The sequence below is a fragment of the Balaenoptera borealis genome, assembly GCF_965194805.1.
Source record: "Balaenoptera borealis genome assembly, chromosome: 15".
Taxonomy (NCBI): domain Eukaryota; kingdom Metazoa; phylum Chordata; class Mammalia; order Artiodactyla; family Balaenopteridae; genus Balaenoptera; species Balaenoptera borealis.
In genome coordinates, this window is record NC_138871.1 from 32890668 (window position 1) to 32904253 (window position 13586).

Below are 13586 nucleotides of genomic sequence, written 5' to 3' on the forward strand. Positions count from 1 at the left end.
ATATCATACTTGAAAGGAGATTTTACCTTCACCAAGTTGAAAGGTTCATCACTTCCTTAGTCTCAGATACCATACTTCTGTTAATTCAACCAGAAGTCAGAGTCTCTTTGGGAACCGTATCACTGCACTGATTCTTAGAGAGCCTATAACATCAGCGCAAGGAAACTAAAATTGGGTATCTACTGTGTACTAGGACCTCTGCCAGCTATTTAAGGGTTGGGATTTTTGCCACATTGATCTGATCCCAATGTCTTCAAAAAATATTGCTTTGTGCTTCCTTTGAATGACTTCCCATAGCCCAGGCTCCATTTTCTGTCATTCAAACTCTCTGCAAGGTCAGTCTCCTATTTCACCTCCAATCCAGTCTCCCCTTATTCTTCCGGGATAAGAATTCTTCACCGTCTGTGAAGAGACGGTGGTTGAATGAGGAAGGAGAGAGATGGGCGTGGGAGTGAGTTGGACAGGAAGTGGAATGATGTTAGGGTGAAGAAATCTATAGGGAATGTCAGGGTGCGGGCCCTGGTCCTGCCCTTCTCCACTGGTTGTTTGGAAGGGACTTGTCTTCTCCAAGGGTTGTTTCCTGTAATTGAGAAACAGTTTGGGGGAAAGACAGAGTTTTTGTCTTAAGGGACAGAGTTTTGGGGCTGAGTAAATAATGAGCTGCCTACATGTTATCCTTGAATTTCTAAAATGATCTGTCCAGCTCCCTTTTGCAGGAAGAAGTGAATGCCTTCTTAGCATAACTTAGAAGTAACCCACTAAGCCCATTAAGTGGACTCTCCCCAAAGTGTGTAGTGCTTGTGTCAATTTACTTATGCACAGGCCTGGGTGGAGGCTCACGAGTCTTTGGAATAGACGAAGAATTTCTGGGTGCCCTGTGATATTTGCCTTTTGCACCCCCAAATATATATATTTACCTCTTGGAGTATGTATTCTGCCTCGGTAACTACGTTGTAGGCTTCTGGAGGGCAAGCAAGGCTGTTCTTTTTTGAGTCCCTATCACTTTGCCCACAGTGCTATTTCAATACACGTTAGTCTTGATCTTTGGCCCCGTTTACGACCAGCAACTGCTTCTCTACGCTTCTTTCCTTAATGAAGAGGCCCACATGCTTATAGCTGCTGGTATGAATTAGCTACTCCAAAGATAGCTCCCTATTTTGATTGATGGACTATTTTGTTTACCTTGGAAAAGAAATAGAAGAAAGAAGTCTTCTCTGATTTTTACTTTCTCTGAAGAGTGAGCAATAATTTTTTATTATGTTGGAAGGCGAGATTGCCACTCAGCACAGGCTACTGGATTCATTCCCTACTAGGCTGGTGAAATTCAAGAAATTTTGGCAAGGGCAGTCATGCCAACTGTCTGTTTACCTAGATACTTATATGACTATAAACCTAGGCAGGATTTGCATTTTCCTAAGTTACTTCAAAGCAATTAGTAACAGAATTGAACTGACTTAGAAAATGGACCCCCAGGAAGTCGCCTAGAACAGAACTCTGTAGACAGTGTTGGAAGGTGGTCCCTGCCCTCTGTCCGAAGCCTCTTAGCTACAGCCACTGTAGCATTCATCTGTGGGCTCTAGCACATTCCCTTCTGAGCTAGCCATGATCAAGGCTGTCTGTGCAACCTCAGCCTTGGCTGGCGGCATCCAGATTATTTGAGCTGCCATAGCCTAAGTTTCTGGTATTCCAGGGTGAACTCAGGGCATGCCACTGTTCCCCATGTCACAGCTTTTCTCTAGTTATCTAGGTTCTTTTTTTGAAGATGAAAGATGTTTATTTCCTGAATGAGGAGACACTGGAATTCAACATCAAAACTGCATCCTGTATTATACTTAAATTAAATATTAAAGCAACTCCAAAATATAGCAGCTAAGGAAGGCTTTCCAACTGGTCCCAATTGTTTTGTCTCTGCTTTCTCTCCTAATACCCCACCCCAACCAATCACAGCCCCACTGGCCCCAAACACGCCTTTACCCAGGCCATACCCTGAGTAAATCCCTACTCTTTCTTCCTGGCCCAGTTCAGTTATTATCTCTCTTGTGAATCCTTCTTTGATTCCCCAGACACTCCGCTTCCTGGTATCACTAGGCGTTGTTCGTTTCTCGATTAAAGAACTTATCACGTTAAATTGCAAATCCTTGGAGTACTTGTCTGTTTCTCACGTATTATATCTTTGTGTTCCTTGGACTTTTAGCAAATGTAGTTACTTAGATTCCATATCAGTCTCTATGGTTCTGCTTGCCTTCCAGCCTTGTGCTGTAGACTCTCAGGGGCCAGCGCCTGTGCTGAATCTTGATCCAGTTGAGTGGGCTATTTCTAGACCCCCTTCTCCAGGTCTGCTCTTGTGGAGTTAGCACTGCTCTAAAGAGGCCTATGACTTTTGCCCTGCCTGGTTCACTGGTTGTGGTCTCTCATCTGGCAGATTTGGTCCTCTTAATTCATGCTCAAGCTCCCCATGCTCCTTGGATATGCATATTGGATTGGTGGTCATCCTCTTTGGAGGCCTACCCTCCAACCAGCTGGGTGCCCCTATTCTAATCCTACCTCATTCTGGCTCCCTTCCTCTCCTACCAGCAGGTACAATCATGGGCTCAGTGTGACCCTTGATTGAGTCCATTCATTCACTCATTCAATCACCAGCTATCTACTGAGTAATGACTATGTGCAGGCATTATGCCAGGTGCTGGGTTGCAATAGTGAATGAGACAGTCTGTTTTTCCTCTAGGAGTATATGGGCTACACTGTGCATGAGAGAGAATGGCTCTTTTTTTTATTTTTAAAAACTTTTTAAATTAAAAAAAATTATTTTTATTTTTTTAATTAAAATAATTTTAAATTGAAGTATAGTTGATTTACAATTTTGTGGAAGTTTTAGGTGTACAGCACAGTGATTCAGTTATATATATATATATATATATATATATATATATGTATGTGTATATATATACATTCCTTTTCAGAGTCTTTTCCCTTATAGGTCATTACAACATCTTGAGTTTAGTTCCCTGTGCTACAGTAGGTCCTTGTTGGTTATCTATTTTATATACAGTAGTGAGTACATGTTAATCCCAACCTCCTAATTTGTCCCTCCCCCACCTCTCTTTCCCCTTTGGTAACCATAAATTTGTTTTCTGTGAGACAATGGCTCTTTCCAACATCTGTGCTTTCTTTTCTCTAAGTCTCCAGTTGTTTCCAAATGTATAACCTATCGCTGTGTGGCAGCTGGAGGCCCACTTTCTCGCGAGACCCTGGGAGGCATGACGTGTTACAGACAATACTGATGTTAGCTGGGCTCTGTCTTCCTGAAACAAAGAGCAGCAAGTCTGGTCCGGCAGGCCTTAGTTTGAGAGGAGGAAACCCAGAGACAACCTGGAATATGGGAGAGGGGCATTTGGAGAGAAAGTTTTGCAGTCTTTGGCAACACAAAGTGGTCCCCAGACTGGTCATTTTTGGCTAAAATCATTCTTTCAGGCAAATTCCTATTTTTACACCAGAAGATAGGGTCCAAAAGAAGAAACATAAAAGAGAGGGTTCTGACTTTAAAATCTTGGGATTCTTAAATGAATGGGATTAGAGAGTGAATGATTTTTCTTAAATAGGTTTTAATGACTTTATTTTTTAAACTTTGGAGGACAATTAATGTCAGGTAAGTATAATGATAAGAGTTTTGTGTGTTTAAGATTTACCTGGCAAGTTTACTAAAATGCAGAATTGTGGGCTCTTCCCTATGAAATTCTGATTCTGTAGGGTTTCTCAGCCTTGGCACTATTGACATTTTGGATAGTTCTTTGTAGTCGCGGGGGTGGAGGGGGGCGTCCTGTGCATTGTAGAGATAGCGCCCTCTCTCCCTCTCTCTGCCCCACCCCCCCACACATACACACACACATCCACACACATCCACACACACATCCACACACATCCACACACATGCACACACATACACATACACACATACACACACACATACACACATACACACGTACATACACACGCACATACACACATACACACACATACATACACACACACATACACAGTCATACACACACATACACACACACATAAACACACACACACACACGTTTTTTCTCTCTCTTTCTCGATAGAAAAATACCACTAGTTTGGGAAAAGAATAGTTTCAATTCATGAAATCTGCAGGATAAAGTGGCTTAAAATGGCACTGGAAACAAGTTGGCACCATGTTAATCCTCACAGAAGTCAAACCATACTCCAAAACCCCAGGGAGTCATGGTTATTTCAGGGGACACTGGAGGATCCAATCTGTCAGAAAAATCCCTTCTGAGGTTGCAGACCTCATCTGCATGAAAAGGTACCTCCTTTGATAAAATAAGTCCAAACATGCTGGCCGTTATAGAATATTTTAAATAATAATAGAAATTTTCTATGTGGTAATAATGCATCAACTTTAGTAAGTACTTGTTTTGATTAATTCTTCTAAATAGTCTAAATATTCCCCTTATGTTACTCCTAGATCCATTTACTGAGAAAAGTTTTTTTTTTCAAAAATAGTGAAGATTAACAGATACACACCTCTGTTTATAAAATAGACAAGGATTTACTGTATAGCAACAAGGATTTACTGTAGAGCACAGGGAACTATATTCAATATCTTGTAATAACCTATAATGGAAAAGAATCCGAAAAAGAATATATATATATAAAACTACATCACTTTGCTGTATGCTTGAACTAACACAATATTATAAATCAACTATACAAAAAAAATAGTGAAGAAACTGCAGCCTAACCCAGTTTGACTTATCACCAGATCTAATTTACTGGTGCTGTTTTCCCTCACTATCATGCAACCAACATCTTCAAAGTTTTTCCCAGCCTGTTTCTAAAATACAGGCTTATCATGGACTCAGAAGGAAGCATACTTCTTAATCAGGGGAAAATAGCCTGTTTATAATGAACAGCAAACCTTGTAATCAGACAGTCCATTAGATTTTTACTTGGCAAGGAAAGAGAACGTCAGTAAACTAATACACAGCTGTCATTCTTTGACAGACTACCATGTACCTCAAGACCCTTTTTAATCTTTACAACAGCCGTGCAGGACAGCCTCTGAGACAGGCTCAGGTTAACTTGCCTGAGATCATTCTAGAAAGTGGAAGGGCTAGGATTTGAAATTAGGATTTTTGACTCAACATCCTATATTCTTAATTCTTCCATTATACTGCAATCACAGAGCAGTTGTTCTTGTTTTGATGCCTTAGGACTGAGTTTGTTGCATTTTTATTTTCATTCAAAAAGAATTTCTCTGAATAGGACTTGCCATGGGTCCTCTCAAATTTACTCAACCTTGTTACTGTTTGTAGTCAGGCTGGTTTGCATATAAATCAGGAGGAAAGAGAGGCTCTCCACTGAGTTAGCGTTGATTTTAGATTCAATGTCTAACTTCAGGTCTCTTTTCTTTCTTTAAAGATTGTGATTCTCCAGCCTGGAAACCAACACAAATCGAATCCTATCACAGTTAATAGGGAGGAGCATCAGCTGGGCCTCACTGCTACACACCAGGTGATCAAGGGTGTGGAGTGTACATCCTAGGAGAGTAGTTGCCAACCTGAGAAATGGCCCCCAATTAGAAGGCACCAGAAACTGATACAAAATGAGAGGAAAGGAAGAAAACAATCATGGTTCCTGGGAAGGACCATGAACAAACTAGGGTCATAGCCATATCTAGACCTTGCTCAGGTTGGTTTCTCTTTAGGGGAGGGCCCCTTCCCACTTCTTACCTGTTATTATCATTTTTTTTCAAATCACCAGTTGGGTTTTATTGCCTCCACGAAGCCCTTGTGACTCTTCCTGGATTCACCCCTTCTTCTCCTCTCTGAAATCCTATAGCATTTATACACCTGGCTTCTGCAATCTTGGTCTTTGTTACATACTCTTTCATGTGCTTGTTGGACTCATTTCCCAAGCTGGATTTTAAGCTCCTTAGGGACGGCGACTTGTCAAATGTAAATGGAGCACTGGAGACACAGGAGGGGTTTGAGAAATACTTGTTGAATGATTCTCTGATTTTTGTACACCTTGGGTGGGAAATTATAGAATTTTAAGGTACTTATCCAGAAGAAGACAACCTTTCATGAAAAGTTCCTTAAGGTCCTACATTTACTTGCTTTGTTCTCAAAAGGACAAACTTCTTTTTTCTATTTCCCTTAGAGCAGCACCATATTAGTGACTTTCTCCACCTATTGCCAGAGTTGGAGAAGAAAAAGGAGGCCAGTGAAGACTCTAGAGGTGGGATGTGTTTAATATGCCGGGAAGAGAGGGCTTTGGATGTTTGACCATTTTCTATAGTCATGGAGCTCAACAAAGTTTACCATTAGTATAGGAATCTTTTAGCTCTTGGATGGAAAACTCTCTTTCCTGTAAAACTTCATGGAATTTCTGCTCCTGGCAGAGGCAACAGTTATTCATTGCAGGTCTTGAAAACTTGTGACATGGTTGTCCAAATGGGCACCAAATAAAGCAAGAAAAAAAGAGGCTCAACTACATATTTTAAAATTATTTTTGGTTCCAGGTGATGGACTGGGCAGGCTGAGACTGGTACTGACAAGTCTAACCCTTTACTCAGGCCCAGGGGATAGTTTTTGATCTAAAAACCTTGTCCTCCAAACCAGCTGCCCAAGAAACAAAGGCAAGTCCAAGACCTTACTTCATATTCTGGATTACCACACACCCCACCTGCATCTCTATTTTGCCCAGTGGTGGCTTTACTCTTTTTAATTTGAGCTTCTGTGTAGGACCTGTTGGAGATTGGGATTGAATATTTGAATATAGGTCCTCTTCTCTGGATGATTTTGGCTTGTCTGTCCCCTTTCAATCACCTGGGCTTGGTCGAGTGACAAACACGTACTCATAGGAATATATCTTGTGTCAGAAAAGTCCTTTTGTTATAAGGAACTCTGAAGGGGGGAGCCGACCCTCTGGGAAGAATCTCCAATTAGGTCAGTAATTTTGACTAAGCTTCCACTATAATACCAATTAACATTTATTGAGCACTTACTACTGGCCAGGCCTTCCGCCAAGCACTTTACATAATCATTTCATTTAATACTCACAATACTGTTAAGAGATGTAAATTATTATTTTTCTAACTTTACAGATTAGGAAATTGAGGCACCTAGGAGCTAAATAACTCGGTCAAGGTCGCACAACTGGTCGACAGCAAAATTGATCTCCCAATTCCCCCTCTGCCTCAAATCTTCTCCCCTTTCAGTCTTCTTCCTGTCAACTGAGGGCAACTCCATCCTTTCAATTACTTAGGCCAAAGCCCTTGGGGTCATTATTTTTTTTTAATTTTTTATTAAAGTATAGTTGATTTACAATGTTGTATTAGTTTCTGGTGTACAGCACAGTGATTCAGTATCATATATATATATATATATATATATATATATATATATATATTCTTTTTCATATGCTTTTCCATTATGATTTATTATAGGATATTGAATTTAGTTCCCTATGCTATACAGTAGGACCTTGTTATTTATCTATTTTATATACAGTAGTTTGTACCTGTTAATCCCAAACTCCTAATTTACCCCTCCCACCCCCTTTCCCCTTTGGTAACCATAAATTTGTTTTCTATGTCTGTGAGTCTGTTTCTGTTTTGTAAGTAAATTCATTTGTACCATATTTTAGATTCCACATATAAGTGATATCATATGGTATTTGTCTTTTTCTTTCTGACTTCCTTCACTTAGTATGATAATCTCTAGGTCCACCCATGTTGCTGCAAATGGTATTACTTCGTTCTTTTTACAGATCAGTAATATTCCATTACATATATATATATATATATATATATATATATATATATATATATCACATCTTCTTTATCCATTCATCTCTCGATGGACATTTAGGTTTAGGTTGCTTCCATGTCTTGACTATTGTAAATAGTGCTGCTATGAACATGTGGGCTGCATGTATCTTTTCAAAGTATGGTTTTCTCCAGGTATATACCTGGGTATATACCCAGGAGTGGGATTGCTGGATCATATGGCGACTCTATTTTTAGTTCTTTACAGGATCTCCATACTATTTTCCATAGTGGCTGCACCTTGGGGCCATTCTTGATTCCTCTCCTCTCAAGCCCTATGTCTAATACTTGGGAAATAGGTTAGCTTTGCCTTTAAGACACATCTGACTCTGACCTCTTCTCTCATTGCCACTGCTCCCTTCTGAGTCAAACCACCATCATCACTTTTGCCTGAAATATTGCCATAACCCTCCCAACTAGTCATGGTCCTTCCATCCTTGTCTTTCCACGGGCTGTTCCAGCAGCCGAGTGATCTTTCAAGTGTAAGTCAGATTGCGTTGTGCCTCTGCAAAAGCTGAAGTTCTCACAAGACCCTCCACTCTCCATCCCCATAACCTCACCGCCTACTGCACGCCTCACTCGCTCTCTTCCAGTGACCGACCACTTTCTTCCTTGTACACACCAGGCGACCCTGGTTTGTGTGCTCTGAGCACTGGGGCTCAGCGTTTGGCGTGTTCTTTCCCCAGGTGCCTCACAGTTAACTTCAAAGTCTCTATTCAAATGTCACCTTCTCAATGTATCTCTATTTAAAATTTGAACTCACTCACTCAAGCAGTACCTCTTACTCTGCTCTATTTTTCCTGCAGCCTATATTATTTCTTAACATAGTGTGCGATTCATTTGTTACGTCCATTGTTCACTGTCTGCCTTCTCTCCCCGCATCCCTGCGAGATAAGAGATTTTTGTCTGTTGTGTCCTGATGTATCCCGAGCACCCAGGGCAGTGCCTATCCGGCACATTGTGCGTAATCAGTGAATACTTGTTGAATAAATGAGTGAATGGACCTGGATCTCAAATCTTAGGGTGCTTATAATTTTGTTGTAGACATGCAGCATTCTCAAGCGACAGGGCAATAACGCAGAAGACGTTATGAGGTGGTGCCAGTCAAGGGTCAGTCGAGCAGAACACTTAATGACTTGCACTCAGATGAAGGAGATGGGAGACATAAGTGCAGGTTGGAAAGAGCTGGGGAGACACAAGAGGGACTTTACCAGGAGTTCTTTTCCTTTTGGGGTACATTAGTGAGGACACCCTTTCTTCTTGGCTTAGAGGTCCAGAACTTAAATTTGTAGTCCTGCTTCGGTCACACCACAGGCTTGGCCCCAAGATATTTCCCCTTCCCACCTCCCTGCCCTCGCGGCCTCGGGGCATAGCTGTTTCTCTGGTCTGGTCAGATATAATGAGAAATACAGGCCCAAACTGTTGGATCATTCAAAAACAGGGAGGAATCTGGAATGGAGTTATTAGATTTGGGGTATTTTAATCATTTCCTGCAGGTTGGCAGTTTCCAAAAGGGTCAATTTCTAAAAGAATCAGGCAGGGCACGCTTGGAGAAATTTCACTGGTCTTGAATCCAGTTTTCATATTTGGTCTCCAGATTTGACATTCCACTGAGGCATGCCTGAGACACAGACATTTCTCAGTGGTGACATGTCTCTGTGACAACCCTAGTCTCTTACGTTGGTCCAGTAAAACTTTTCCATTGTCTGTACCCATTGCACTGGCTTACCCTGCTTTCAAGAAAACTGGTTGGTTCCTAACATAGGATGGAAAGTGTGTGTGTGTGTGTGTGTGTGTGTGTGTGTGTGTGTGTGTAGGGGAAGGCAGGGGAGCTGGGAAGGTGTGCTGTCCATTGTGAGGCCTGGCCTCCTGCTCCTTTGTGAGACAACTCATTTTTCCCTTGTCTGGCTCCAGGGCCTGCCTGTTCTCTCTCATCCACCTGGATGGTGTTAAGGACACAAACCCCAGTCACTGAGGGGTTCTAACGACATGCCTTCCAAAGGCCAGCCAGGAAGTGACCAAGGGATCTGCCTAAGCTGACCATCAGGCCAAAACACATTTGTCTCTAGAGTGAGCTCATGGGAAAAGTGCATTTGGTTATAGAAACTGAATATTCAGAGAAAGATTCTTTCAGAAATGTTCATATTAGGGGTTGAGATCTGTACATGAGCTAACCAAGCCCCGACTGCCCTCTGACGGGCTGGGCTCCAAATCACTGACCGTGGGAGCCACTACACGGGCTGAAGGGTTCCCAGCCATAGCTGCACAAAAGACCCTCCCAAGGGGGCCATGAATTCACCAAAGCTGGGGCCCACTCCAGAGACTTTGTTTCAACTGGTCTGGCATGAGGTCAGGGCAACCATATTTTTTAAAAGCTCTCCAGGTGATCTTATGTGTAGTCAGAGATGAATGCTACGTGCCACGAAGGATCCAGAGACGGGGCATCTGAGGAGCTGGAAGAGGATACAGTCCACACTCTGCCTCACAACCCCTATGTCATAGGGCCCCTCCCTGCTTCTTTCCTACTTCATGAATTTTCCATTTTCTCCTGGATTATTTCCACAATCATATCAACAAGCTGCAATTTCTTCCATTCTAAATAAAAGCCTCTTTATACTCCACTTCTTCCTTCAGTTATTGCCCCATTTTCCTGCTTCCTTTTAGAGGAACAACTCCCTAAGATGTGTTTCCTATATATACCGTCCAATTTTTTTCTATGAATTTTCTCCCAGACCCAGTCCATCCAGGCATCCCCGCTCAATACTGCACAGACCCTGGTCCCACCCTGCCATCTGGTTGTGAAAGTGTGTCCAGGTCTCACCCTCAGTAACAGAAATGAGGAACCCGGGGAAGCACAGGTATTCCTGATACACTGCTGATATGTGTACAGCCCCCGATGCAGCCCACGGCTGGCCTAGCAGTGCCAGGGTCAAAGCTCAGTGAACAGAAGGCAGAACTGGTAAAAAAAAAAACTTGCCAGGGAGATGGTAATGCCAATGAAACTCTCAGTAAAGGGAAAGGTGATGACTTACACAGTGTGTGGTGGTGATGATGACAGAACTGGAGATGAAGGAGAGGCCATCGTTCATGCTGACCTGAAGCGCGGCTTTCCTGCAATGACACGGGAACCAAGGATACTCAGCATGTGGGCAAGGAGCAAGGGGCCGAGAGCCGGACACACAGGTCCCCCAAGGGCTCTGCTCTGAACTACCCTTGGGACTGTAGTCTCTTCCTCTGGGGGCCTGAGCTGTCTCATTTGTAAGATGTGGAGGATGGTCTCCAGGGCCCACCCACCTCTAACATTCTAGAGAGATGTCGGGATACACCTGGCTGGTGTATCAAGGCAGCGTATCCAGCCCTTCTTACATTGTGGAGAATTGCATTGAATGGGCAGAGCCTGCTCCCATTTAATTTACTTGTCACACTGTAGTATGAAGAAGTATTCTTAAAAAATGGTTCAAATCAGTGGGAGATAAACTGGTCAAGCTAGAAACTGTATTGTTATCTGGACTCTCAGTGATCAGATTCTGATGGCCGTGGTTTTGTTGCTACCCAGCCAACTCACAGAGGTACAGCAGTAAATGAATGAATTTGCCTTCTATTTCCTCCCATCTATAAGATGCTCACTGAAGCACAAGCTTGCATTCTGCAGCATGGACACGGGGCTAGTTTGTGGAATCCGTGGTATCACAGGCTGACGTTAGGCCACCAGGGTTGGAAGCTTTGTAATTTGAACAAATGATTGAAAGCAGAATTCAGATGAGCAAGTTTAGCATTTTTCCTTAAAACCTCCATTCTATCTTCAGCCTATTATAGATGTGTTTACAGAGAGGCTAGTTTGTGTTCTTTAACAAACATTGCCTCTCTGTTTCCCCGCATATTTCTTTTCTTGCTCAGGGTGCTAATTCTCTCCCTCCTCTTGAATATTTTGATCTCATCTCACCAGCATTTACTATAACTGCCCCATCGCAAGATTTTCTCCATAAATTAGTTCAGGGAACCTCGGGCCGCCTGGCCGAATACATGGTGCTCTGGAGAGACGCTGAGGAAGGAACACTGAACGTGGCCTCAGAGGGGTCTGAACGTGGGGTCTTGAACCGGTCGTGGACCCACTTATCCTTTTTGAGCTTCCTTTCTGAGTTTCTTTATCTCTAAGAAAGGATATCATCATCTAGAAGGGCAATTACGATGACAGGGTGAGGTTACGATATGAGAGTGCTTTGAGAAGCATGAGAGCTTTCTAGAAATGTAGCTGTGATTAAGCCAGACAGACCTGGTTTTGAACCCATACTCTTCCACTTACTGCTGTCTGACCTTCGGGCAAGCTACTTAAATTCTCTCAGCTACAGATTTCACATCTGTAAAATTGGGATGGTGTGTGTCTGGTTCATGGGGCTCTTGGGAGGATAAAGGGAGGGACCCTTTGTGAAACGTTTACCCTGGTGTCTGGCTCACTGCAAAGCATCGGCGCCATTATCATTATGTGGATGAGTCTAGAGAAAGGCTCCATGATGATAATGAAGAGAGACTCTTTCTCCTCCTTTTGTCCCCTCTACCTCCTTTCTCCTCCCTGGCTGTGGGGTTTAGTTGCTGGTGGAAACTTACATGCCAACTTCCTTTAAGATAGGCGCTGGACACAGCAAATAAGTATCTTCCACAGTGAAGGGCTTCTCATCTGTAAAAAGGAAGTCACTGGATTAAGAGGAGTGAGGCAAGTTTATAATTTCATATTCAGTGCTTCCTACAGACCATCAACCAAGTCCTGGGAGACACTAGAAAAGCAGTAATGTTTTGAAATATAAACTCATCTTGAGCTGTAAAATCCGCTAGAGTGAACTCAAGGTCTTCTGCCTGAATACCACTAGTCTCTGATCCTGTATGTCCAGTGGAGTCAAGCAGTGAGCAAATAGAGGGCGAGTTCTTACCATAGACCAGGCATCCCTGAGGGGGAATGAGAAGGTATTCGACTGATATTCGGGGAGCTTCAGGTCTAAGTCTAGTTTGAGAGAGAAGCCATATTCATGGGAAAAGTTTGCTGACTCAGCATTGTTTACAATAGCCAAGACAGGGAAGCAACCTAAGTGTCCATCTATAGATGAATGGGTAAAGAAAATAGGGCATATATATGTAGAATGGAATACTATTTAGCCATAAAAAGTGGAAATCTTGTCATTTGTGACAACTTGGATAGACCTTGATGGCATTATGCTAAGTAAAATAAGTCAGACAGTGAAAGACAAATACCGTATAATCTCACTTATATGTGGAATCTAAAAAAGAAAAAAAACACAACTCATAGATACAGAGAACAGACTGGTAGTTGCCAGGGGCAGGGGCCGGGGGTGGGGTGCGTGAAATGGGTGGGGTGGTGTGCGTGAAATGGGTGAGATGGTCAAAAGGTACAAACTTCCAGGTATAAAATAAATAAGTCATGGGGATGTAATGTACAGCATGATTTGGAAGTTTCTAAGAGTAAATCTTAAAAGTTCTTATCATATGAAAAAAATTATAACTACGTGTGGTGATGGATGTTAACTAGATTTATTGTGGTGATCATTTCGCAATATATACAAATATTGAATCATTATGTTGTACACCTGAGACTAATATAATGTTATACGTCAATTATATCTCAATTAAAAAAAAGTTTGCTGACAGATACAACAAGTAGCTAAGCCAAAATATGGTTCGGCTTCAGAAGACAGAGTAGCTTCCTTTAGGTGGGTGA

The 13586-nt window shown here is 42.3% G+C and overlaps 1 protein-coding gene across 3 annotated transcripts in view; it reads right to left on the minus strand.

Annotated features, from left to right (window-relative positions):
- The window catches only part of ANTXR1 (ANTXR cell adhesion molecule 1), a 241630-nt gene that overhangs the window by 114974 nt on the left and 113070 nt on the right, over positions 1 to 13586 (minus strand). The window contains exons 11-13 of one of the 3 annotated variants that reach the window (XM_082356370.1): positions 12464 to 12533; positions 10891 to 10969; positions 7316 to 9043 (exon numbers count right to left, since the gene is read on the minus strand). In XM_082356370.1, the coding sequence (XP_082212496.1) occupies positions 8987 to 9043; positions 10891 to 10969; positions 12464 to 12533 (206 nt within the window). In that variant the 3' untranslated portion in view covers positions 7316 to 8986. Of the gene's footprint in view, positions 1 to 7315; positions 9044 to 10890; positions 10970 to 12463; positions 12534 to 13586 lie in introns of those variants that run through there. The other 2 variants (XM_082356369.1, XM_082356371.1) reach the window with 2 other exon arrangements.